General features: G+C 41.0%; 1 protein-coding gene and 1 long non-coding RNA gene across 2 annotated transcripts in view; both read left to right on the plus strand.

The window, feature by feature from the left end:
* The window catches only part of LOC118278660 (protein slit), a 123,023-nt gene that overhangs the window by 80,222 nt on the left and 14,998 nt on the right, over window positions 1–27,803 (plus strand). The window contains exons 6-22 of the mRNA XM_050703830.1: window positions 13,606–13,749; window positions 14,743–14,904; window positions 15,637–15,707; window positions 16,516–16,660; window positions 17,089–17,232; window positions 18,613–18,684; window positions 19,392–19,457; window positions 20,119–20,190; window positions 20,530–20,693; window positions 21,294–21,444; window positions 22,388–22,479; window positions 23,096–23,222; window positions 23,791–23,862; window positions 24,421–24,581; window positions 25,135–25,264; window positions 25,857–26,034; window positions 27,348–27,457. Of these exons, the coding sequence (XP_050559787.1) occupies window positions 13,606–13,749; window positions 14,743–14,904; window positions 15,637–15,707; window positions 16,516–16,660; window positions 17,089–17,232; window positions 18,613–18,684; window positions 19,392–19,457; window positions 20,119–20,190; window positions 20,530–20,693; window positions 21,294–21,444; window positions 22,388–22,479; window positions 23,096–23,222; window positions 23,791–23,862; window positions 24,421–24,581; window positions 25,135–25,264; window positions 25,857–26,034; window positions 27,348–27,457 (2,061 nt within the window). The remainder of the gene's footprint in view (window positions 1–13,605; window positions 13,750–14,742; window positions 14,905–15,636; window positions 15,708–16,515; window positions 16,661–17,088; window positions 17,233–18,612; window positions 18,685–19,391; window positions 19,458–20,118; window positions 20,191–20,529; window positions 20,694–21,293; window positions 21,445–22,387; window positions 22,480–23,095; window positions 23,223–23,790; window positions 23,863–24,420; window positions 24,582–25,134; window positions 25,265–25,856; window positions 26,035–27,347; window positions 27,458–27,803) is intronic.
* Window positions 1–27,803, plus strand: part of LOC126912277 (uncharacterized) — a 138,025-nt gene that overhangs the window by 67,690 nt on the left and 42,532 nt on the right. The window lies entirely within an intron of this gene.

A 27,803-nucleotide genomic window follows, 5' to 3' on the forward strand; every position in this document is an offset into this window, starting at 1 on the left:
ATGAAAGCTTTGAATGTAAGTCGAGCGTGCGAGGGATAAAACATGCATGCTACACTGCGGGCCAAACTAAATGGCGCACACTGGTTTTCTAGCATTTATTTGGGAGTAGTAAAAGAGTGATGTGTATAGAGGTGAGAATTGTATAAAAAGAAATGTGTGCGGTGGTTGAAAACTTTGAGTAATTTTAATTTGAATTGAATTGTAAATTCGCTGTTAAAGGAACTGCTGTGTAAAGTTTACAACTTAAAAAATGTGCTGTAATAATAAAAGGAATCAAGAATTCGGTCTAATATGTAGCAGTTTTAGGTATATGTGAATGTGTGTTATAAATGTACCTTCTAAGATTATTTAGACACCACTGACCAAACGGTGAAAGAAAACACCGTTAGGAAGCCTGGGCTTATAATTTCCAATTATAAGTTCGAAATCCTCAACCTGCACTTAGCAAGCGTGGTGATTAATGCTCAAACCTTCTTCGAGTGAGAAGAGGCCTTTGGTCTTTTGTGGTCACTTATAATCTGCACGTTTCCTCACAATGTTTTCCTTCGCCGTTTCTCAGTGGAGTCTAAATAATCTTAGAAAGTACATATAACTCGGGAAAAGTCACATTGGTACTTGCCGTTGGTAGGTTTCAAACCCGCACCCTGATGCATGAGAAGCGAGCGTCTTAAACCTTTGGCCACCACGACATTTAACCTTATCACTAATTTAATTTGCTCTCAATTTTATCTCATTCTTTTTCTCTCTATACATAATATTTTTCAGAATTTTATTACATTGTATGTGTCTACATCAACAAGACGTATCTTTTTACTTTTCTTTCAAGCAAACTCATCCTCACCGCGGCTCCCAATACCACTGTCCCCCACTGTAAGAAACACAAAGGCGTCTTCGCACCAGTCATGCGTGGATTATAAGGTTTCCTCCGTCCTCCGTCCTCCGTCCTCCGTCGCCTCGCGGAGTAAATGGCTTCCCTCGCGATATCAAACGATTTTCAAATAATATACTATATGCTATATGTATGTTTGTGTCATAGATATGAGAATTGGGATATTGATAAAATGTTTGCTCATGTTTAGTTGTATCATTAGAACTTAAAACGGGATATTTATCATGTTTATTAGATTTTGTGAGATATTTCAACGAACTAAATAGAGGGTAGACCGATTTGTCTGCTCATAAACATCCACCCGCATATACTGCAGTTCATCCGTGATCAACTGCAACAGTTTTTATGGTATAAGCCGGTAAACGAGCAGACGGATCACCTGATGGTAAGCAATCGCGGTAGCCTAAGGATACCCGAAACACCAGAAGCGTTAGAAATACGTTGCTGGCCTTTTGGGGGTTAGGAATTTAAGGATGATTGGGGAATCGGGGATAGGAAAGATTGAAGATGGGGTAATTGGGCCTCCGGTAACCTCACTCACACAACGCAAGCGTTGTTTCACGTCGGTGTACTGCTCGGCCGTGGTAACACTCCGGTCGAGCCGGCCCAGCAGTGCCGAAGCATGGCTCTCCCACACTTTAACTATTATGTCAAACGATTTTTACGCTCATTTCGCTCATTTTTCGTATATCGTCAGCCAAGATGACAAATATGTGATTTAAATTAAAATTAAGTCATTTAAGAGGTTTCCTCATACGTCATCGTTTTTTTTTTTTATATCGTCACGTCTTTTTTATCCCCGAAGGGGTAGGCAGAGGTGCACATTATGGCACGTAATGCCACTATACAATGTACACCCACTTTTCACAATTTTACGTTGTAAATCCCATCCCATCCCAATAGAGTGGTGAGCCTATTGCCATACACTGGGCACATTTCCAGACTCCGGTAGCTACGGAGTCTGGAAATGTGAGACTGTCGACGAGTCTGGAAAACTGAGAAATTTTTCGAAAAACCGAAAAAAGACCCGACCCAGTAATCAAACCCGACACCCCTTGCCAATGTCCAAGTTTCCATACATACAAACATACATTACACATACTCCTAAACAGTACCTATGTCACAAAAATCTACAAATTCAATAATAATCTTTAACAACACAACAAGCAAAACCGGATGCATTCCTTATACCTCTTATACCGACAATGCTCCAATGAGCGTGTTCACTCAACTAGTGAGGGGATTAGCTCGATATTATTCTATCGATAAAAATAAAAAGAAAAGATGAATGGTTCCATTGATCCATTCATTGAATGATTTCGTTTCTCTATGTGTGAGCACGTTCGGTCTTTTGATAATGAAGTTAATCGGATTTGTGTTTGTTTAAATTGTGTGTGTGATTTATGTGTTTTGTGTATGTGTGTGTGTGAGTGTAATGGTCAGTTTTTTTTTGTTTGTTTGTTAATTTCTATGTATGTATAAGTATAGTGTGTATTGGTTGAAAAGGTTTGGTTAGTTATTTTAAAGGTTTGCTACTGTTTGTAAAACACGTGTCTCTTTAGCTATTAAACGTGACTAACTGTTGTACTTGGAGACATTTAATGATTACTTAAAATTTTTTTTTATTTTTAAGTGTGAGTCATGCTTCGGTTCGACCGGAGTGATACTACGGCCTCACAGAAAACGTGAAACAACGCTTGCGTTGTGTTTCGTTGTGTGAGTGAGGTTACCGGAGGCCCAATTACTCCCCTTCTCAGTTTTCCCAATAACCCTTAGATTATGGTCTGGAATAACGAATAGGTTACTATTTATCACACGGAAATGTGAGCGAAGTCACTGGGAGGAGCTAGTATTTTATAGAGAACTTTGCTAAGAAAAAGTGGTTTTATAAATAAAGGGATAGGCAGAGGTGCACATTACGGCACGTAATGCCACTATACAATGTACACCCACTTTTTACCATTTGTGTTATAATTCCCATGTAATAGGGAATGAGTCTATTGTTTAATAAAAACTACTTTATCGATAAACCCAACCGCATCACTAGACCGCCGCGCGCGCACGTTTCTTACCGTCCTGACAGCAAATGATTTATTTCTATGTGACTCTCCCAACGGATATTATTACCGAATTTTTTTCATCGACCATTGCCCCACTTAAAGGTCCCTTGGCCATAGGCTTTGACCTATGGACTAGAGCAGTGGTTCTCAATCAGGGGTCCGTGGACCATCAATGGTCTGCAGAAGACAAAATACTCAAATTCAGATTATAACTTTCGTGAGACATACTAAATTGATTATTATGTTTCAACAATTCAATTTGATGTTTCAAAAAGTGCCTAATTAAGGATTAATTGAAATAAATGCTTTGCCTATGAATTTAATTATTATGTTATCGGCTTACTCACGTAACTGTTTGACGAGGAACTCGACTAGTTTCGTAGTAGAAGCAGCGACAATCGCCACGTCGTGTGTCGCGGAATGCTGCTCATGAATATGAGCCTCTAGCATGGCTTAACACTAGTCGAGTTCCTCGTCAAACAGCTACGTGAGTAAACCGATAACATAATAATTAAATTCAAAGTCACAGCCAAAGTATTTATTTCAATTAATCCTTAATTAAGGCACTTTTGAAACGTCAAATTGAATTGTCCGTCAGTATACCACAAATTGGTCGCAAGTGCAACTGCCAGGCAAGGGGTCGATCGATTCCCGGGTTGGGCAAAGTATTGCTTGGCTTTTTTCACTTTTTAAAAATTTCTCAGTAGTAGCACGGAGTCTGGAATTGTGCCCGGTATATGGCAATAGGCTCACCCCCTATTACATGGGACTTATAACACAAATGGTGAAAAGTGGGTGTACATTGTATAGCGGCATTACGTGTCGTAATATGCACCTCTGCCTACCTCTTCGAAGATAAAAGACGTGACGTGACTACTGCTTGACCAAGAAAAAGTTGGGAAGCCCTGAACTAGAGGGTCCAATTTTGGTTATAGATGCCATAAATCTTCATTAACTTACGACGCGGTGATAGCAGAGTAGAATGTAGTTCTCACCACCGCTGCTCTTGTCGTGGGTGTCGTGAAAGATGGTCACGGAAACTGAGCAGTATATTCATAATTACATATCTATGAACCTTTTAGGGTGCTTTTCTATCAGAGATGTGCTATGTAGCTATGCTACGAAGATGTAATACCGTTTCCACTGATACTAAGGTATGTAGTTGTGCGAGAAAGATGCGCCGACACATAGTAGTTAGACAGACACTACAGAGCTGCGGACTACATAGCGGGTTACCGGGGCTCCGGCTCGACAAGCAGGAGTAGGAACGGGGTGGTTTTTAGTCAGTAATAGTCTGACACTCCTTCTCGCCTCACCCAAGATGGAAGAAGTCATTGGAAACTTAAAAAAGGGTCCAAAATTTCTAAAAATACTATTCCCATCACATTATTCGTAATCAAACTCATGAATTCACTCAACCGAGCAAGTTAGGAACTCGAACAACATAATTTACACCTGGGAACTCATAATAACGGTCAAAATAATGACACAATCACAGTTCCCATCATTATGGAATACTTCCAATAACATTTCTGTATTTTTGAAAACTCATATTCCCATGAGTGTGGGAGAGCCATGCTTCGGCACTGCTGGGCCAACTCGACCGGAGTGATACCACGGCCGAGCAGTACACCGACGTGAAACAACGCTTGCGTTGTGTGAGCGAGGTTACCGAAGGCCTAATTAGTCCCCTTCCCAATCCTCGATTCCTTAACAGCCCTTAAATTCCTAATACACAAAAGACCAAAAAGATTTGACGTTCAAAAGTGCCTTTCTGGTCTATTTGAAATAAATGATTTTGACTTTTTGACTTTTTTTTGACCGACAATGCTTCTTGTTCGATCTTCTCCATAGGAATCTACACCTTGAAACGGGCAAACAAAACAACTAGAGGACTGACCGACAGACGACAATTTTAATATTGCTCTGACGTTAAAAAGTGCCTTCCTGGTCGATTTGTAATAAATAATTGAACTTTAACTTAAAGTAATCTAGTTTAAAATGACACAAACATAATAAAAAATAAGAATTTTACGTCTTTCTTTCATCAGAATTTAAAAAACAATAACACCACTTTATTTAACCAACCTAATCGAAGCATCCCAATAGAAAGCATTATCGGAACCACTCAACTGAATAAACATTTTGGAAACAAAAAATACCCAAGAAAAACCCCATAGCTAATTTTGTAAACCATGGAAAAAGTCACAACAATACTATGGGGGTGCAAAATACCATGAAATACGGACGATGACATTTCTCCCCTCCCCTCGAAAAACCATAGCATTCATTTTTATACCTACTACTGTATTGCCAAAAACACAGAAATGCTTTTTAAACGCCATGGAATTACCACCATTTGGGGAAAATTATAGGTAGAAAGTTTTTTTTATGGTATAAGCCGGTAAACGAGCAGTCGTATCACCTGATGGTAAGCCATCCTAGCCGCCCATGGACACCCGAAACACCAGACATGTTACAAGTGCGTTGACGGCTTTTTGTGGGTTAAGAATTTAAGGGTTAATGTTTATTTAACTTCTTTATGTTCTCAAATTGAGTTAACTGGTCCGGGGTACGAAATTTCTTCACTATTGTAATCTTCAAACACAACACTACATCCCATTAAAGCTGTGGTAGACATTTTTAGAACACCTTATATATTTAAGGAAAGTGAAAAGTGGATGTACTTTGTACAGCGGCATTACGTGCCGTAATATGCACGTAACGATGCGTCTAATTCATTTATACATACATAAATCAAAACACACAAACTCTTTCGCATTTTTTATATTAGTAAAATACACATAAACAGTTTTCAGTATCACGTCGCAAAATCACGCATATTTCTTCGTTATCTAAGTATATGCAAATTTAAAAAGGGTCTCACCATCCCTTTCTAGCATATTCTTTCTCCCTCTGACAGAAGTTTCACCCCTAAAGTTTATGAATACAATGCTTTTACTTAAATTATATTATGTAGATTTTATAAGTAAGTAGACTGTATCGTTAGTTCAGTGGACGCAAGAACGACTGCCGAGCAAGCGGTCTCAGACTTAATTTACAAATGTGTTACAATTATACATAAACAGCCTATAAGTGTCCACTGCTGACCAAATGCCTCTTCTCACACGGAGAAGGTTTGAGCATTAATCACCACGCTTGCTTAATGCGGGTTGGCGATTTCAAACTTATAATCAGAAATTATAAGCTCAGGTTTCCTCACGATGTTTTCCTTCACCGTTTGTCAGTGTCTAAATAATCTTAGAAAGTACATATAACTTGGAAAAAGTCACATTGGTACTTGCCGTTGGTAGGTTTCGAACCCGTACCCTCATGCATGAGGAGCGAGCGAAGTTTCTAGTGTAGAATACTAGTGGTCAGCTCCAGACTGTATTATTTTATTGTCCTTAAGGTTATTTCGATCTCTTTGACTGAATATTAGTGTTACATTGTTCTCACATAGTTGAACCAACGAAACAATGTAACCAAGTATTGTATTGTGAACCTGATTGGAAAAGAGTAACCTATGGAGTTTCTTACTCGTTCTTCTCCATAGGAATCTATACTTTGGAACGAGCAAATAGCTTCACTAGAGGACTGACCGACAGACAGACAATTGTATTTTAATATTGTAATATTTGCTTTGACGTTCAAAAGTGCCTTCCCGGTCTATTTCAAATAAATAATTTTGACTTTGACTTTGACTTTGAGTGTGAAGTGTGATACTTAATACACCCTCTAGAGGAGTGCCACCATCTTGCTTGTCATTGAATCGTCCCATGGGAGCCCTCTGAGGAAGGGAGGGATATAAGAAACTGACATTCACAGTGTCAAGACCTTATTTCATATAAATTGAGGGGGAGGGACGTTGCAAAGTTACTTTTTTTGTTGATCGAGTGAATTGAACTTAAGATGAGATATTGTGGTGGAAATTCGCGTCGACCAACTTACCCACTTTCCACCATTTATGTTATAAATCCCATGTAATAGGAGGTGAGTCTATTGTCATATACTAGGCCATATACCTACTATCAATTCCAGACTCCGTGCTACCACTGAGAAATTTCCGAAAAACCGAAAAAATCCAGTAATACTTTGCCCGACCCGGGAATTGAACCCGAAACCTCTTGCCCGGCAGTCGCACTTGCAACCACTCGACTAATGAGGCTGTAAAATTACATATTAATACATTAATAAAACCTTTCAATATTCCTACTGCAATTCAATATATATGCGACCAAGCACTCCGTCAAATAGGGGAATTGTACAACTTGATTCCCCCTACACCTTTCCATCATCGAACCACAAGACAATCGGCGAAGCGCCACTGCTTCATGGTGGATATCCCACCCACACTGAACTGAACGGGTGAACTGCTAGGGTGTGGAACTCCTTACCGGAGTCTATGTTTCCTGATGGATATAACCTGGGTGTCTTCAAAGCCCGAGTGAATAGGTTGCTCATGGGCAGACGTGCTCCATCGTAGGCCGCATCATCACTTACCATCAGGCGAGATAGCGGCCAAACGTCAACCCATTAAATGTAAATAAGAAAAAATACAAACTAAAGCAAAGTCAGCCATCTTGTAAACAGCAGCGCGGGAAAAATTGCAAATGGCGTCGACTTTTATAAGGAGTTGAAATATAAAGTGGTTGAGTCGTTCTTTGTGCAGCTGAGCTCAGTAAAAACAGGGTAAGAATGCTTTTCCACCAGAGATGTACTATGTAGCTATGCTACGAAGATGTAATAGCTAAGCTGTGAAACTATGTGACCGTTTCCACTGATACTAAGCTATGTAGCTGTACGAGGAAGATGCGTAGCTCGAGTATGCGATGTATCGATAGTAGGGAAGCCATCCATAGCACGCATCTTTTCATATAAAAAACATAGCTTAGTTGAGTCCGTTTTCACCAGTGCTAAGCCCCAAAAGGCCGGCAACGCACTTTTAACTCCTCTGGTGTTTCGAATGTCCATGGGCGGCAGCAATCGCTTATATCAGATGATGCGTAAGATCGTTTGCCGCCCTAACCCATAAAAAATAACTCGTAGGCAGGGTGTTGAAAACGTATTCTACTCTAACTAACTAACTAAAAATTTCTCAGAATATTTATGTGAGTAAACCGTTGTTTTAGTTAATATAATAAATAATAATAATTGTAGTATGTCTCATGATAGTTATTGTAAAAGTATTCCACTCTGCTGTCACAAGACGACTTGAAAAGTCGAAGGCAAATCATTTAATCCAATTAAACCATAAATAGATAATTTTGGAATGTCAACAATTAAAGAAATAAATAATAAATCTGTCAGTCTGTCCGTCAGTGAAGCTAGGTGACTTCATCACCCAGTTACGTCATTTCACCTCTACCTACCCCTTTTTTTGAGGGGGGAAATCAACCAATGGCTTCTCCCGCCTTGGGCGAGGCGAGAGGGAGTGTCAGACTCTTACTGACTAAAAACCACCCCGTTCCTTTTCCTGCTTTTCGAGCCGGAGCCCCGGTAAACCCGCTAGGTAGTCCACAGCTCCGGATCAGGCATCAGCCCTACTGGGCCCTCTACCTACCCCTAAAACACATAATTCCAACACCATCCTACTTTACATTAACCTTCCAACAATATACCCCCAATTAGGGCTCCATTCCCGACTTCCGCCCGCCATTACGTGGCCCAAACAAGATGGCTGCACTTCCGGCGGCGTCTCTTTGATGTAATTACTTAAAACTAATTAATTCAGCCTTCTCATGCGGAGGCTTTAAATGTGTCAGGGAATTTTGAGGGAGAATGTCATATGCATAGTATTATACATTACGGCACGTAATGCCGCTATACAATGTACAACTACTTTTCAACATTTGTGTTATAAGTCCCATGTAATAGGAAGTGAGCCTATTGCCATATACTGGACACAATTCCAGTCTCCTTGCTACTACTGAGAAATTTTAGAAAATAGACCAATAATATTTGGCCCGACCCGGGAATCGAACCTGAGCCCCCTTGCGACCACTCGACTCGTCAAGGACGCAGTCGGCTGTATTCGGAAGCTTCGGTGTATGTATCGTATGTATATTCGTATGCATGTAGTAAAAAGCGGTTATTTCAATATTACAAACAGACACTTCAATTTAATTTTTTAATACACGGGCCGTTTGACACATTTTTAACCGACTTCAAAAATATTAGGTTCTCAGTTTGACCTGTATAGTGTAGATTTTGATGCGGTTTGTTACACTTACGGACGGACGAATCACCTGATGGTAAGCAATCGCTGCTGCCCATGGACACTCGAAACACTAGAGGCGTGACAAGTACGTTGCCGGCCTTTTTATGGTTAGTTACTTAGGTATTTAAAGGTTATCGGGGAATCGGGGATTGGGAAGGGGGTAACTGGGCCTCTGCTAACCTCACTCACACAACGCAAGCGTTGTTTCACGTCGGTTTTCGGTGAGGACGTCGTATCACTCCGGTTGAGCCGGCCCCATACTTAAACATTAACAATTATATACTATACATGAGCGCCACCGGTTCTTAAATCGAAAAGTTCATAACTACCAAACTTGAAACTAATCGAACCTGAGACCTTCTTACTTATTCAATAAAACAACAACTAACACTAAAATATAACAAAATCAATAAACAAAACTGTAATAGAGGAACAGAATGCAATATAATAGCAATATCATTACAAAGTTGCGCACGTCCGCTCCGGATGGCAGTCAGACGTCGACTGAGCGCCACCGGAAATAACGTCGCGGCCGCCATCTTGCCCGCAACCGGAACTTGGAACTGCTTAATGAGCTCTTGAGACTCTTACAAAGACTTTGCAACTGTGCTGTAGTAGGTTCATATATTTTTAGTGGTGAGGTACTATTCGTATTTTTTTAACTTATTTCGCTATGTAACATTTCATTATGATTGAAAGAAAGAGAAATAAGTTTTTAAACTGACATGGTCACTAGTAATATTAGAACTCAAAATGGGATATTTACCATGTTTATTATTTTCATTGCAAGGGGTCTCATTTTTCGGATTTTCCAAAATGTCTCAGTAAGTAGCAGGGTGTCTAGAATTGTACCCAGTATACGTATAGCAACAGGCTTACATTCTATTTTATGGTACTTATAACACAAATAGTGAAAGATGATTGTGTATAGTAATGTGGCACTGTTTGCCGGTATTACATACCCCTTCGAGGATAAAAAACGTGTCGATATGTATATATGTAAGAATATTGACCAACGCTGACATGGTCCATGCCCATCCAAAAACACTTACCTCGATCCAAGAATCGAAATAGAGACATCACACGATGACAGAAGTCGCACCTAAATTGTGCCTATATCTACTCGTAAGTATTTCGTGAGCACACCCAATTGGGATCCTCCATTAATAATTCAGCAGCAACAGATAGAAGACGGTTGCCCAACCCTGGATCAACCGTTGTATTAGTGTGGATCACCCATCTCGTTTACAATGCCTTGTTTGCACTACGGTAGAATTTTAGTCTAGTAGTGAGTATAGGTAATTTATTTATTTATTTATTACAAAAAACATGCATAATTTTACAGCTTAAGCCAATACATTATACAGTTAAAGATAAAATAAAATAGTATAATAATTTTAATTACTTAAAACTCTTGTAACGTAATGTAAATCTTGCTAGATTACAGCCCAAGCGAGATGTCGCAAGATTATAAAATGCAATCTACATTGGAGAGATCGCAGATTGCATTTGCAAGAAGAGAGTATAAGTCAAAATCATATATTTCAATAGTTATATGGTATTGTATTAAGTGTGGGCTCGCCATGCTTCGGCACGAATAGGCCGGCTCGACCGGAGTGATACCACGGCCGAGCAGAAAACTGACGTGAAATTACGCTTTCGTTGTGTGAGAGAGGTTACTGGAGGCCAATTCCCCCTCCCTAATCTTCCCAACCCCCATTTCCCCAACAACCCTTAAATTCATAACCCCAAAAAGGCAACACACTTGTAACGCCGCACAGTGGCATTACGTGTCTTAATGTGCACCTCTGCTTTCCCTTTAAGGGATAAAAGGCGTGATGATATAAAAATATTGAGTAAATACTCGCTAGAACTAAAATACTAGAGAGTAGTGCGAACAAGACATAAAGCGCCTTTATTCACGTGCCGCTGCTTAGTAAGGACCTTTATTCATGAGCCTTTATTAGTGTCGTACTGTTTCTTTTATTTATGTACTGAAATGAGAGATACGTGGACTTATGGTCTTACGTAGTTTCTACCAGTTGAAACCTTTTTGGGTTATTTTAGGAAAAATAAAGGTTTTATTTAGGTCTTTCTCGTTGTTGGATGTCACGCGATGCTTATTGTTGTTTGGGGAATTCTCTAGTCTTTTTATTGTGTTTTTATTCGTGTTGGTATCTTAAGTTACATTTTTACTTGCGGGTTTTATTAAATAAGAATCTCAATAATGTTCAATATAGGATTTACTTGCATTACGTATAAGTATTCCAATAAATTAATCCAAGGGCAGACGTGCTCCATCGTAGGCCGCATCATCACTTACCATCAGGCGAGATAGAAGCCAAACGTCTACTCATCTTTAAAAAATAAGATCGTAATCTTATTTCAATTGTCGAGACGAAGAAGAGAATTCGAATTCGACAGTGGTTCATATCTCATTATACTTTACTAGCTTCTGCCGGCTTCGGCCGTCTTTCCATGGAATAAAAAGTATCCTATCACCCAAGTAAGCTGTCTGTATACCAAATTTCATCAAAATCCGTTCAGTAGTTTCAGCGTGATTGACGAACAAACATCCAAACAAATAAACTTTCACATTTATAATATAATACTAGCGACATAATATTATGCATATATTATACATATAAATCTTCCTCTTGAATCACTCTATCTATTAAGAAACCGCATCAAAATCCGTTGCGTAGTTTTAAAGATTTAGGAATACAAAGGGACATAGGGGCAGAAAAAGCAACTTTGTTTTATACTATGTAGTGATTAGTTTTCATTGACTTAACAAACTAACTAACAGTTAAAATATAATACAAAATGCATATTTTATTAACAAAACATATCTTTAAATTTCAAAACTGATCCACACAATTCTTACGCACCTAGGGCTGCCTCATCAAAGTTTAATATTTAACATCGCCGATGGCGTGCGAAGACGCTTTATTCTGCAATAACTGCTGTGTACACCCCTAACGCTATGCCTTCAAGCTGTTGACTCGAGGGTGCGGGCAGAGAACTCTCAACTAATTTCATTAATACTGGAATTGTTTAACTTTTGTGTTGAAACTTTTATAGCCATTAATGGTTTTAATAGGGATGATGACGGGGTATGGAAATTAAAAATCTAATTAGTCCGTCAGTTAGGTAATGAAAAAATATTAGACACGTATTTTTTTATTTTGTCATATAAGATATCAAAGTTTAGGAGTGGGAGCAAATACGTCATTTCTACGTATAAAACGTACCTAGAAGTGACGTCACGCGATATTTGAAATCGATATATCTTCGAAAGTATTTGTTTCCGTAAGAAAATAAAAAATACGTGTCTAATGTTTTAAAATAATCTACAAGACGGACATTGAAATTAAAATTAGTCATCTACCGTATTTTATGATTATCATCGTTTTTCTAACACTAACCATTAAAATCGAAATCAAATTGTGTCATAATATTCGTAATATCACAATATAAGCTTAGAAAAAAAAAATAAACATAAGCAATTTGCAATTTCTCAGCCAATTAACGTAATTAGCAGTTCAACTAAACTTAAGAACAAGTGATAAACAGACTCTTTTATCTTTAAAATATATTTTATTTAACTTTCAAAAGTACCACATTGGTCTAACGCTAGCGCCAGACATGTGCGCACTTGTTTTTAAACATACATAAGTGTTCACGTTAAGTGGCATAGATAAAATAGCATCATACGTCTTTGCCACACAATGTGAACATTGTATGACACAGCAAAAAATGTAGTATAATCATGAAATTAACGAATGAAACTACGTCTATTTTGAGATATTTTATTAAATTGTGCCATACGGCATTGAGTTCGCCTTATGTACCACTATTGTATTGTGTAAATTAAAGATTAACTGCCGCACTCAGAGTCATTTAATGGTTACTTAACCCAGTCCTTAGCAATTGTTTTCGATACAAATTCGTTACTAAGTAATAGTTTAAGTAATCATTAAATGTTTCTGAGTGCGGCAGTGAGTCTTTGACTGCTAATAGAAAACTGTTGAAGACAAATCCTCCGCTAACGTCGGTCACCGGTGACCACCGCGGCGTTCAATGTGTTAAATAAATAAATAAATATTGTAAAGTAAAAATAACATATTTTTGACTGAGAAAACTATCCAATTTGTAATTAATTATTTTCATCCTCTACACATGTATTTTGACATAAAAGAGATGAGGACGGGGTATAAAAATTAAAAATCTATTTAGTCCGTCATTTCTACGTATAAAATGTACCTAGAAGTGATGTCATGCGATATTTCAAATCGATATATCTTCGAAAGTATTTATTTCCGTAGAAAATTAAAAAATATGTGTTTAATATTTTAAAATAATCTACAAGACGGACTTTAAAATAAAAATAAGTCATCTACAATATTGTTTGACATTTCTTGTTCGTATTCTAGAGATTTAAGTCGGAACGAGCTGACTGCTATCAGTCGGAGGACGTTCAGGGGTCTGACGGCATTGAAGAGTCTACACCTGGATGGGAACCACCTCAAATGCATCGACGAGAAGGCTTTTGAAAACCTGAAGAGTTTGGAAGTACTGTGAGTATAACTAACTTTAATATAGGTATGTTTTTTGGTAAACGAGCTGACGGATCACCTGATGGTAAGCAATCGGCGTCGCCCTTGGACACTTGAAACACCAGAGGCGTTACAAGTACCTACGTTACATTTTGGAGGTTAGGAATTTAAGGGTTGTTGGGGAATCAGGTATGGAAAGATTGGGAAGCGGGCCTCCGGTAACCTCACTTACATTCGCATCACCTCTTAACCGTGGTATTCCACTGCTGAACAATGAGCCTCCACTTAATTAGAGGGATTTACTATAATCTCCTCGTCTAGCAGACAGGTAGAAACATCGCACTATAAAAGGTTCAGGTTTATCAGAGAGCGCTGCTGCCCGGTCTCTGTCTGTAGTCCCTTGGTCGGGTATACGACACCCACTGGAAGAGTGCTGGTGCCAAATGTATTAACAGCTCGCCTTAACAAGACTCCACCAGTCGATAAGTCATCAATTGACCGCTTTGACCTCCTGTCTATTGATTTGACCTCGCTTTAAATAGTTTGACCCAATTGCCAGTTCAAGAATAAATTAATTTCCTTTAATTGTGTCCCCCTATAGGGGTGTTGGGTGACAGCTGCTATTGTTTAAAACAGAATTATGGGAGAGCCATGCTTCGGCTCGACCGGAGTGATACCACGGCCTCACAGAAAACCGACGTGAAACAACCGAAGCGTTGTGTTTCGTTGTGTGAGTGAGGTTACCGGAGGCCCAATTCTGCCTTTCCCAATCTTCTCAATCCCCGATTCCCCAACAACCCTTAAATTCCTAACTCCCAAAAGACCGGCAACGCACTTGTAACACCTCTGGTGTTTCGGGTGTCCATGGGCGGCGGCGATTGCTTACCATCAGGTGATACGTCTGCTCGTTACATCCACAAAAAAAACTTGATTGGTAGAACAGAGCTCATTAAAAGCGTTTAACATAAAATAAAAATATGTATTCACTTGTTTTAATTTCAATTTTGTTTTCAGGACACTAAACAACAATAACTTGACGTACCTCTCACTGGAACCAGTTGCGATTAGTCGCCTGAACACGTTGCGACTGACCGACAATCCTGTCGTATGCGACTGTAGAGTCGCAAGACTGGCTACCACTGTCCGAGCTGCTGGGATCTTAGGAGTTGGTGCCAGGTATGTAGAAAAACAAAATAAATGAACTACTTTAGGGAACAGCGAGTAAAGTTCCCTAAGTAAAGCAGTATCCTCCGCGAGGCGGTGATCGTGTCTGGCGGGCTTTCTGCCCAACTGTTGTTCGTTGGGATTTTCTATCCATGTTTATTCGCATGTACACTTCATATGTGCGATGTATGATTTATGGCGTCTTTCGTTGATTTGATTGTCGATGGTCTATTTGCGACATCTGTCGTCTGCCCAGTTACCCCCTATTACATGGGACTTATAACACAAATGGTGAAAAGTAGGTGTACATTGTACAGCGATTACGTGCCGTAATGTGCACCTCTGCCTACCCCTGCGGGGATAAAAGACGTGACGATACCATATAATTTGACTGCACGGTTGGTGCGATGGCTGAGCAACTGGCTCCCGCGAAACGTGTAGCGGGTTCGATTCCCGCACGGAGCAATTCTTTGTGTGATCCACAAATTGTTGTTTCGGGTCTGGGTGTCATGTGTATGTGAACTTGTATGTTTGTAAACGTACCCACGACACAGGAGAAAATCCTAGTGTGGGGCAATGTTTTATGAAATAAGAAGAATACGATACATATCCATTAAGACTTTGACTGCCAACAGAAAACTGTTGAAGGCAAATCCTCCGCTAGTGCCGGTCACTTTTGCCCCCCTTGGCGTTTAATGTGTTAAACAAAGCAACCATTATACCGAATGATGTGTGTATGTCCAGATGCCAGGCACCAGCAGCATTGAGGGGCGCACTCCTCACCGAGTTGGAGCCGCATGAGCTGATCTGCAGCGGTAAGTAGCTTCATGAGTCATAAATTCGATTTCATCTCTAGTATTAGAACTCGAAACGGGATATTTACCATGTTTTTCTATTTGTATGAGTTTCCGATATTTCGGCACTGTTGCAAGCGCCATGATCACGGATGAACTTGATTTCATTTCGGTTGTCGTGGGAACATCAAAGGTAGTTAATAGGTTTCTCGACTAGTTTGTGGGCTCTCAAAGTTGGTTTGAAACTAGACGGATATCCTGGTCGAATAAATGGTGCGGTGGCTGGGCAACCAGCTGCTGCGCCATTTGAGGGTTCAAAATTTAGGGGTGGTTGAGGAATCGAGGATTATTGGAAAGGGTAATTGGTCCTCCGGTAACCTCACTCACACAACGCAAGCGTTGTTTCACGTCGGTTTTCTGTGAGGCCGTGGTATCACTCCGGCCGAGCCGGCAGTGCCGAAGCATGGTTCTCCCACACTTTAGCATCGAAAGTCATAAAAAATCATTACATTAAAACATTTAAGTTTGGCCCTAATAAAACTTAATTTACTGAATTTGAAACGGGGCAAACTCAATAAAACCAATTTAAAATATTCCTTCTCAATCCTGACTGACTGCACGGTTGGTGCGTTGCCTTTGCAACTGGCTGCCGCGCAACATGTAGCGGGTTCGATTCCCACACGGTGCAAATTTTTATGTGATCCATAAATTGTTGTGTCGGTGTGGGTGTCATGTGTATGTGAACTTGTATGTTTGTAAACGCACACACGACACAGGAGAAAATCCTAATGTGGGGCAACGTTTTAAAAAAATCATCTTAATTCTCCAGGTCCCACCACAACTACCACGGTGGAATGCTCAGCGGAACCTCGCTGCCCTCCTCCATGCCGCTGCACTCCCGAAGGCACCGTGGACTGCAGGGAGAAGCTGCTCTCTGAACTACCAGCCACTATACCTCATAGGGCTACTGAAATGTGAGTCACATTATAAAAAAATATATACAACGTGTAACAAAATACCCATATGCATCAAGAAGCCCTGATGATTACAGGTTCAATAGAATCTCTACATAAAGTTTCAGCTTGAAATAACAAAACAATTGTACCAAATACTTGGTATCGCATGGTTCTTGATTTCAAATCATACAAACGTTTTCATGGAACGAAGTTATGAATTTTTCCAATATTTTATTTTTTTATTTTTCATGCGAATTAAAATTAGGTAGATAGGTACTAGGCGATCAGATTTACAGAAAAATTTTTCTGTAATCTAGCGAGTGACGCCTGTACTTGTGTAGTGACATTTTGTTGATTTAAAATGGAAAAATCATGCGACATACACTTGGTGTACGGCAGTAATCATATGACTTTATAACTAAACTAATATCTCCATCTCTTTCCAGCCGCCTAGAACAGAACGAGATAACAGAAGTGGGAGCCGGCGCATTCGCGTCAGTGAAGCGAGTAGCGCGCATAGACCTGTCAAATAACAAGATCACGAAGTTAGCCGCAGACGCCTTCACTGGTCTTGTGCACCTAACTTCATTGTAAGTATCCTTGGAAGAAGATTGTTATAATTTTAATACTTATTCGATTCCCGCAGGACCGTGATTCTTTAGTGTAATTTACAAATCATTGTTTCGGGTCTGGGTGTCATGTGTATGTGAACTTGTATATTTGTTGCGTACCCATGAAGGCATTGGGGGAGGCCCATGTTCAGCGGTGCTTGATGAAACGCACCGGCATATTTGCTTGCATGTGAACCGCCGGACAAATGATCTCAGGTTTATCACAGTTTTTGATGGTAAGCATAAGTCAATATGCCGCCGCCAATGGACACCCTATAACATGGGAGGCTTATTACAGTGCATTGCCGGCTTTTGGGGGTTAGAAATTTATGGGGAATCGACATTTACACCATTGGGAAATTGGGCCTCCGGTAAATCACTCAAAACGAAACAGTAACGCGTTGTTTCATATCGGTTTACTGCTAAACCGTGGTATCACTCCGGTCGAGCCGGCCCAGTAGTGCCGAAGCATGGCTCTCCCACACTTAAAGTGGGTGTGACATCGAAATCACCTAGGGATCGAATCTAAAGGTAGACCACGGAGCAACTCTGTGTGTGATCCACAAATTGTTGTTTCGGGTCTGGGTGTCATGTGTATGTGAACTTGTATATTTGTAAACGCACCCACGACACAGGAGAAAATCCTAGAGTGGGGCAACGTTTTTTTTCAAAAAAAAAGACCACCTGGTACTGAGACTACTAACCCAGCAACTAAACATGGTATTGTTATAACATTACGTAGAAAGTTACAATGTACACATTCACAGAAAACCAATGTTTTGAGAAACTGAGTTCCCAAGAAATCTTGCGGAAATGTACGCGATATAGTTTACGACACATTTATTAAATGATCAATGATATTTATTTCTGTAAATAGGTTATACAATAACACCGTTAATATTCAATATTACAAGCCCTTGTTCCCGAGGGTATCGTATACTCGAATAAGTTCAGATACTGTGCAGCAGCGCTCTCTGATAAACCTGAACCTTTTATACTGCGATCTCCACCACTTAGAAAAGCGTAAAGATTTTCGCGACCCGGAGCTGCGGACCACCTAGCGGGTTACTAGGGCTCTGATTCGAAAAACAGGGGGAACGGGGTGGTTTCAGTCAGTAAGAGTCTGACACTCCCTCTGGCCTCGCCCTAGGCGGGAGAACGCATTGGATGATTACACCCCCTGAACAAAAACGTAAAGATTTTATCACACACTCTGGTCTCTTCCAAATCTCTCTCTCTCTCTACTATAATCTCTCTCCACTATAAAAGAATATTTTCTCAATCTCCACCCTTGGCAAGCGGGTTGGAGATGGGAGATCCTTTACATCATACATTTATACAATGTTTTTCTGATTTCAGAGTGCTATACGGTAACAAAATAAAGGACCTACCTTCGGGGATATTCCACGGGCTCTCTTCCCTGCAGTTACTGTAAGTATTCGTAGCTCATCCACAACAATGTAAGCCAGTTTTCCCACCGGCAACGACTATAACGAGTAACGAGTAGAGCTAGAACGAAACGAGTTAAGCGAGACGTGGCGAGCGAGTTTGTAGTTCTGATATTTGTGTAGCGCGGCTATAAGGCGAGTGTGCGAGTGAGGCGGGCGATTACTCGCACTACGAAACGCATGTAGAGAATTTTGACCACTGGTTGCTCGCTCGGCGTTTGTTTTAATCGCTTGGCGAGTGTCGCCGAGGAGTTTTGTCTGTATGTTGTCGCTCAGCGACAAACTAGTGAAGGAGCACTCCCGGCATCATGAACAGGCAGCAATCAACTATTTGTTATGCATCTCTATTTGTTTACACGGAAAGTATATCTATGTACGTTTCTTGAGCGAAAAATAGCCGATAGTTTTCGTTCACTCGCCGTTGGTAACAACTGCCTAAGGTGACTGGTAATTGAACGATATTTGCACATGATTGAAACTCATGATTACAAACAACTTTCCCGAAAAACTTTTTTGTATACTCTAGATAGTTTTATTTTTATCACAATATTTTTATTTCTTACACGCACTACCTGTTATAGCCATGGCAGACAATTAAAGAACTCATTATATTATTATATATTCTACTAGCTACTTCAGATTTATGACCCAGAGTGTTCCTCTATAAATGCATTATGTTATTTTATTCAGGTTGCTGAACAATGAAATCACTTGCGTTTTGAAGGATCTTTCAGGGATTTACAGAATGAAATTACTGTTAAAGGCAAAACCATATGAGGTCAAAAAAGAAATACCGTCGGCGTAATTAAATGTATTAAAAGTACCTTTAAGGTCTCAGCACACATATGGGATCGGATAGGGATCGTAACGTAACGCCTTTTGCCTCGCTGTCAACCAGGCGTCAACCTACATTATGCACGTAATTATACGTATCAGCTGCGCCTGTACGTCAACTCTACGGCTAGGTGACAAAACGCTTACGCCTCGCCGTCCCGTCGCGGGAGGGGAAAGGGGAAAGGGTGGACGAAAGATGTGAGCTCGGGACGGAGAGAAAGCGCGGGGACGGAGATACGTATGCGCGGGGACGATGAGCCGTAAGCGCGGGAATTCAAGTTCGGAGCCTGTTCCGAGGCGAGGCGATTACGTTATTATTCTGATAAGTGTGCGTTACAGTAGGGAGTTTAATACAAACCATTCTGAAGTTTAAAAGAAATGTTAATATTATAGTGAATTTTTAAATAATTTAAATTAAAAGTACCCTTAACTGACGAGTATGCATGAAAAGACTGATGACTGTTGATGAAGTGAGGCGTTCCATTGTCTCTGCCTATCCCATGGGAGACAGGCGTGAGGTTATGTATGTATGTATAGTGTTTTTTATTCAGTAGATAATCTTATTCTTTGTTTATTTTTTCAGTTCTCTATACGACAACAATATCAGATCGCTACCAAATGGAACATTCGATGCGCTAACCGGGATTCAAACCTTGTAAGTTATTTTACATCCAAAAAAAACATTATACACAATTTTTTGGAACTTTTGAAGACATACACAATTCACCAAGAATTTCGATAATCAAAAATATTATTTGCTCGAACTGAGACTCAAACCTCAAACTCCTAACTTAACAGTCGCAATTCCGAACAGTAAAGTATCAACAAAATCTTTTTTTTTTCATTTTAAAAGATACACAGAACTGAACTTTCGAATCAAAAATTAAATCAATCAGTTATATTTTAAAAAAAAAAAAACATTTTTCAAACACCTACTATTATTAGATTTCTATCCCTAACTCTTACACATTCAAAAACCAACCTTATTCCACAGGCATTTAGGTCGGAATCCCTTCGCCTGCGACTGTTCCTTGCGTTGGCTTGCAGCGTATTTAAGAAAGAACCCAATAGAGACTTCTGGAGCCAAGTGTGACTCTCCCAAACGTATGAGCAGGAAGAGAATTGATGCCTTAAGGGAAGAGAACTTTAAGTGCAAACGTAAGTCTTATTTTTATTGTGATAGAGTGTATTTTGCTTTGACTGTTGTCGTGTACTTATGATCTATAGTTGGTTGCTGTGCTGTTATGGGTTGTGTATTCGATTGCCGCACGGAACAACGTTTTGAGTGTTTTAGGAGCAGACGTATCATCTGATGGTAAGTAATCGCCGCCGTCCATAGACACCCGAAACACCAGAGGCGTTGAGACGTGTTTCGTGGTGTGAGTGAGGTTACCGGAACCCCACTTCCCCCTTCCCAACCTTCCAAATCCCCGAATCCCCAACCAAATTCCTAACCCCCAAAACGCCGGCAACGCACTTGTAACGCCTCTGGTGTTTCAAGTGTCCATAGACGGCGGCGATTGCTTACCATTAGGTGATCCATCTGCTCGTTTACCGGCTTATACCATAAAAAATAATAAGGTACTAATGGTCAAATACTCAAACGCCACTTAATTTTAAGACGCTCTTAAGAATAGTTCTGTAACTACAATTTCTTTGTAAATGACAAAGATAGCACGATATTTGTTGTTTGTTGTATTTTTATTAATTGAGTAGCATCTCAGTATTCAAGTGTTAGTCTATTTCCACCGTCCACAGCTGGAGAAGAGTCAACCAACGCGTGTGGCTCGGCGGCAGCGTGCCCAGCGGCGTGCGCGTGCGAGTACGGCGCGCGCGCAGTCAGTGTCGCGTGCGCCCGCGCAGCGCTCACTGAGGTGCCGAGGGACCTGCCTGTTAATACTGATGCGCTGTGAGTTGTTTTATACTATCTAATAATACTTATTGTTTGGATTCTTGTCCAAATACTTTTTAGATTAAATAAGATTTAGATTTCAGCCATGATCGTCCCACTGCACGGTTGGTGCGGTGGCTGGGCATCTGGCTGCCGCGCAACGGGTAGCGGGTTCGATTCCCGCACGGAGCAACTCTTTGTGTGATCCACAAATTGTGGTTTCGGGTCTGGATGTCATGTGCATGTGAACTTGTATGTTTGTAAACGCACCCACGACACAGGAGAATAATGCTAGAGGCAACCATTTTTTTAAGAAAAAAAATAAGAAATAAGAAAAAAAAACTGCGTTCAGAAGCCTCCCTACCCTCCTTCCACTCCTCTCTGTTTAAAGCTTTTTGCGGCCAATCCTTGTCATAGCTGTCGAGTTCGTCCCGCCATCTCCTTCTGGGCCTGCCGCGACGTCTGTGGACGTTGAGCGGACTCCACTCAGTAGTGAGTTTTGCTCACCGCTCGTCCGACATGCGGCAGACGTGACCAACCCAATTCCACTTCAAGCTTGCTTTATGACCAACGTCAAATACTTTTTAAATTTCCTATATCTAAAAAAGCAACCTTTCTTTTCCACCAGAGATGTGCTATGTAGCTATGCTACGAAGATGTTATATCTAAGCTGTGAAACTATGTGACCGTTTCCACTGATACTAAGCTATGTAGCTGTGCGAGGAAGATTTGCAGCTCGAGTATGCGATGTATCGATAGTAGGGAAGCCATCCATAGCACATATCTTTCCATATAAAAACATAGCTTAGTTAAGTCCGTTTCCACCAGTACTAAGCTATGTGTACCAATGAATATGATTGGTGGAAGCCAAACGCATTCACAGCAACATAGCATAGCACATCTCTGGTGGAAAAGCTCCCTGATGGTTGATTATAATATTTATGAATATTTTTCATTACAGGTTGATGTCAGACAACAGTCTTGGGCAGATCAAGTCAGACGGTCTGTTTGGACGCCTACCAGACCTCACCAAGCTGGACCTTCGGAATAATGGTAAGTACAACTGTTGAACAACGTATTGTGGATACATTTTTTATGGTATAAGCCGGTAAAGGATCAGACGGATCACCTGATGGTAAGCAATCGCCGCCGCCCAGTTAGGACACCCGAAACTTCAGAGGCATTACCATGCGTTTTCGGCCTTATGGGGGTTAGGAATTTAAGGATTGTTTGGGAATCGGGGATTGGGAAGATTGGGAAGTGGGCCTCACTCACACAACGCAAGCGTTATTTTACGTCGGTGTACTGCTCGGCCGCGGTAGTGTAGTGTGTGACACCTCGTCCCTATATTTATTTTATTTTTCAAAAAAAATGTATTAAGGGTTTTTTTCCAAAAACGGAAAGAGGTGTAGTGTGTGACACCTCGTCCCTATAAGTAGTGTAAGTTAGTCGTATAAGTTTAGTCAATTAAAGGTATTCATAAGATCAACACGTCTCCTTATTACGCTCCCGAACTCACACCTTGCAGTATCACTCCGGTCGAACCGGCCCAGCAGTGCCGAAGCATGGCTCTCCCACACTTAACAGTTCCGCTCTCAACTATTATTTACGTGAACCAGAACTTACATTTGTTTCTTCTATCCCCTTATAATTACATTCTTCTGTACAGGCATAACTCTGATAGAAGATAACGCATTCGATGGAGCTGCCAACATCCAGGAGTTGCTGCTAGATGGGAACCTGCTGCAGACTGTCACTGATAAGATGTTCTTCGGGCTGCATAGTCTGAGTGTGCTGTGAGTATATTTTTTGTTAAGAAAGAAGATAGACAGAAATGCACATTTGATAGAGACCGGGCAGCAGCGCTCTCTGATAAACCTGAACCTTTTATACTGCGATCTCCATTTGTCAAGCGTGGATATTATAGCAAATCCTAGGATTATGAGCCTCCTTTTCATAAAAATATGTAGGTGAGGCCCATAGTCTGACAGTGGACTATCACAGCCAAAGTTAACGTCAAAATTATTTATTTCAAATAGACCAGGAAGGCACTTTTGGACGTCAACGCAAATATATTATATTAATAACGTCTGTTTGTCGGTCAGTCTAGTTGATCTTTGCTCTTGAACACCAAAGGCGTTACAAATGCGTTGCCGGCCAAATTTTGGGGATTATGAATTTAAAGGTTGTTGGGGAATCGGAGATGGTAACCTCAATTTCACGCGCATACAAATTTCCCGTCGGAGTTCTGCGAGACCGTGGTATCACTCCGGTCGAGCCGGTCATTCATGCCGAAGTATGGCGATCCCACACTTAAATCATCTTCCTTATTTTCTTTTCGTTATAACTTACTTTTATTCACAGGTCGCTCACGGATAATAAGATCAAGTGCATCACTCCAGGGGCCTTCGACCATCTCACCATGCTGTCCACTTTGTAAGTACCTACTATATAATATTCTCTATCTTACATATACCGTATGGAGCTGAAAACATATAAAAAAAATGAGCGAAATAGACCTAGCAATTAGCCAAAAAGTGCATTATTCTCTTTGAGCTAATTTGAACACTCTTTACAAATACGGCATTATAACAGCGGCGCCACATGTCCGTAACGTTCCTAAACAACCTACAATTACAGCTCTTCTGTGGTCAAGGAACATGGAGCTGTTCACACGCTTATGTGTGTTGCTTGTATAGCAGCTGCTCATACAAATAAACAACCGCTTTAAAGACCACTTAATCAACGGTCTGTTCAGTCTACTAGGTCTTTTTTTGCCGCCACAATCTTTCTTGCCGCTGCAACTCCTGTAAGCCAAGATCTACAGTAGATACAACCATAAAAACTTCGGAACACTGAAGTCCAACGTCCCAGAGACATGAATGACTGTCTTGGATCCCGCAACGATATTAATCAGAAGATATTATTAGAGGAGAAGAAAAAGAGTCTTCTTGGTCTACTCAGTCTTCTCAGTCTACTGGTCTTTTCCAACAGGAATCTGGAATCTAATCCCCTGGACTGCACCTGCCATATATCCTGGCTGCCGAACTGGCTCCGCAGCCGCCGCCTGTCTCCATCAGCTACCTGCCGATCACCAGCCGCGCTGAGAGACGCTAACTTGCATCATCTGGAAGTTTCTGATTTCAAGTGTACTGGTAAGTTACTTACAATCGAAACTTTTAGGATATAGGAGAAAACGAGCAGACGGATCACCTGATGGTAAGCAATCAGTGACACCTATAGACACCCGCAACACCAGAGGAGTTACAAGTGCATTGCCTGCTTTGTAGTAATTCGGGATTTGGACATTGGGGTTTAGCGATTTGGGGATGTAGGGATAGTGGAACGGATCGGGATTTTTAGGGGTGACTCTCATCCATAGACTTCTCCCACCTTGATAGAGAGAGAGAGTGTCAGACTCTTACTGACTAAAAACCACACCGTTCCTACTCCTGTTTTGAGCCAGAGCCCCGGTAACCCGTTATGTTATCCGCAGACTCCTCTCAGTCCCACGGCTGCATACAATTGTCTTTTGTCTTATAATTCGCTTTTGCTATATTATCAACCCAGTATTCTGTGAGGCCGTGATATCACTGCGGTCGAGCCGGCCCACTGTAAGCGAAGCGTCGCTTTTCTACGTGGAAAAATACTTCTTTAGCCTTCCATCACACTCATACATCTGCTCATATAATATTAATATTTCTCTAGCGGAAGACAAAGGCTGCCTATCCCCGGACTACTGCCCGGCGCAATGTGCCTGCACGGGCACGGTGGTGCGATGTTCCCGCGCACAGCTGACCACTGTGCCACTCAACATTCCCAAGCAGACTACTGAACTGTAAGTACTGAGCTTTTTTGAGGGAGAATATCATGCAATGACTTCTCCCGCCTTGGGCGAGGCGAGAGGGAGTGTCAGACTCTTACTGACTAAAAACCACCCCGTTCCTACTCCTGCTTTGAGCCGGAGACCCGGTAACCTTTTACGTTGTCCGCAGCTTCGGAGTAAGTATTGAGCTGACTTTTGATTTTTGACTTTCGGGTCTTAAATTGTGAATTTGTGACTTCGACCTTTGATCATCATCATCATCATCATCAAGTCGGTAAACGAGCAGACAGATCACATGATGGTAAGCAATCGCCGCCGTCCATAGACACTTGAAACGCCATAGGCGTTGCAAGTGCGTTGGCGGCCTTTTGGGGTCAGGAATTTAAGGGTTACTGGGGAGTCGGGGATTGGGAAGATTAGGAATAATTAAGCCTTCACTAACCTCACTCACGCAACGCAAGCGTTGTTTCACGACGGTGTACTGCTCGGCCATACTATCACTCCGGTCGAGCCGACCCATTCGTACCGAAGCATGACTCACCCACTCTTTTACTAATTTCCACTTCAAACAAACACCCCCAAAAATCCACCTTTCTCTCCCCAGCTACCTGGAATCCAACGACATAGCGACGATCCTGCCGGACCAGATCCGCCACCTGACGCAGTTGACGCGCCTGGATCTCTCCAACAACAAGATCAGCGTGATCACAAACAACACCTTTGAGGGACTCACCAAACTATCCACTCTAATCGTCAGTTACAACAAGCTGAGATGTGTTCAGGTAATTTTGGACTTAATTTCGAGGGACATAAAGTTGTTTTTTGTTTGACGTGACGTGTCTTGTTTCTTGGAAGGTGTAAGCGGCAGGGGATTTTGGACTTAATTTCGAGGGACATAAAGTTGTTTTTTGTTTGACGTGACGTCTCTTGTTTCTTGGAAGGTGTAAGCGGCAGGGGATTTTGTGCTTAATTTCTTGGTGTATAAAGTTGTTTTTTGTTTGACGTGACGTCTCTTGTTTCTTGGAAGGTGTAAGCGGCAGGGGATTTTGTTACTCTATTTCGAGGTGCATAAACTTGTAATTCCTTTGTTGATGATGATTTATTTATCGGTCAAGGATTGGTTCGATTTTTGATTTGTTTACTGGAATATTACTGATCCCAGTTGTTCCAGACGTTCAAATACCAATATATATATCAAGAAGTAGCATTTTGGAAACAGAAAAACGTTGCCCTATCCAGGAATCAAACCTCAATTCTTAGCTCGTTAGTATAAAGTCAACCACTGGGGTCTCGACTATCGATACAAACAAAATCTTAAATCGGAAACATCCAATCCAACTTTTCAGGACCATCATTTCGGCGTCATCTAGTTATTCAAGAGATTCACGTGTTAAAGTGTTATCTTGTAACCTATTTGTAAAAATAAATATCATTTATCATTTGACTGCACGGTTGGTGCGGTGGCTGGGCAACTGGCTGCATAAAGTGCAACAGGTAGAATGGTAATCGTTCCCGCACGGAGCAACTCTTTGTGTGATATGTTTGTAAACGCACCCACGACACAGGAGAAAATCCTAAAGTGGGGCAACGTTTATTAAAAAAAAAATCAGAGCTCTAAAGTTCGAGTTAAGAGAGAAATGAAACTTTCGAATTCTGAGACGATACTGCCTTTAATTTTATTAAGACAAGATATTAAATACATGTTTACAGAGATATAATGTACTTAGTAATATCTATTATATAAAAATAAGTCGTGTTTTCCTTCCTGACGCTATAACTCCAGAACGCACGAACCGATTTCCACGGTTTTGTATTCGTTGGAAAGGTCTCGGGCTCCGTGAGGTTTATAGCAAAGAAAATTCGGGAAAAATTAAGAGAAAAACAGGGAAAATCATTGGTGGCGAAACGGAGTTCGCCGGGTTTGCTAGTATGTTATATAGTCTTACGTGGGACTTACAGAGCATAAATCTGTGACCAATGTGGGTGTATCATTGGCATCTATGTGCCATAATGTACGTCCTCTGCCTATCCCCTTCTAGGTTTGCCGCAAGTCATAAAAAATTTAATGATACTAATATTAAGTGTTTGCTTCCAGCGCGATGCCCTCAAGGGTCTGACCCAGCTCCGTGTCCTGTCACTGCACGGGAACAACATCTCCATGCTCGCTGATGGAGTGTTCAGGGACCTGGAGTCTATCTCCCATGTGTAAGTAGAAGAACTGCTTAATAACATACATACATACAGACCAAACTGAAGTTTTGTCGACAACAGACCTGTGTTTCCTGATGGGTATAACCCGGGTGTCTTCAAAGCCCGAGTGAATAGGTTGCTTATGGGCAGACGTGCTCCATCGTAGGCCGCATCATCACTTACCATCAGGCGAGATAGCGGCCAAACGTCGGCCCATTCAACATAAAAAAAGACCTCTGTTGTTTAATTAGTTCACATTAAGCCCCGCAGAGAGAAATAAAAGCCCTGCTGGACAGGGCACCATCGACTGAGCAATAGCCACCGCCCATGTACACCCGAAACACCAGAGGCGTTAAAATTG

This window comes from Spodoptera frugiperda, chromosome 24, assembly GCF_023101765.2.
Source record: "Spodoptera frugiperda isolate SF20-4 chromosome 24, AGI-APGP_CSIRO_Sfru_2.0, whole genome shotgun sequence".
Classification (NCBI taxonomy): Eukaryota; Metazoa; Arthropoda; class Insecta; order Lepidoptera; family Noctuidae; genus Spodoptera; species Spodoptera frugiperda.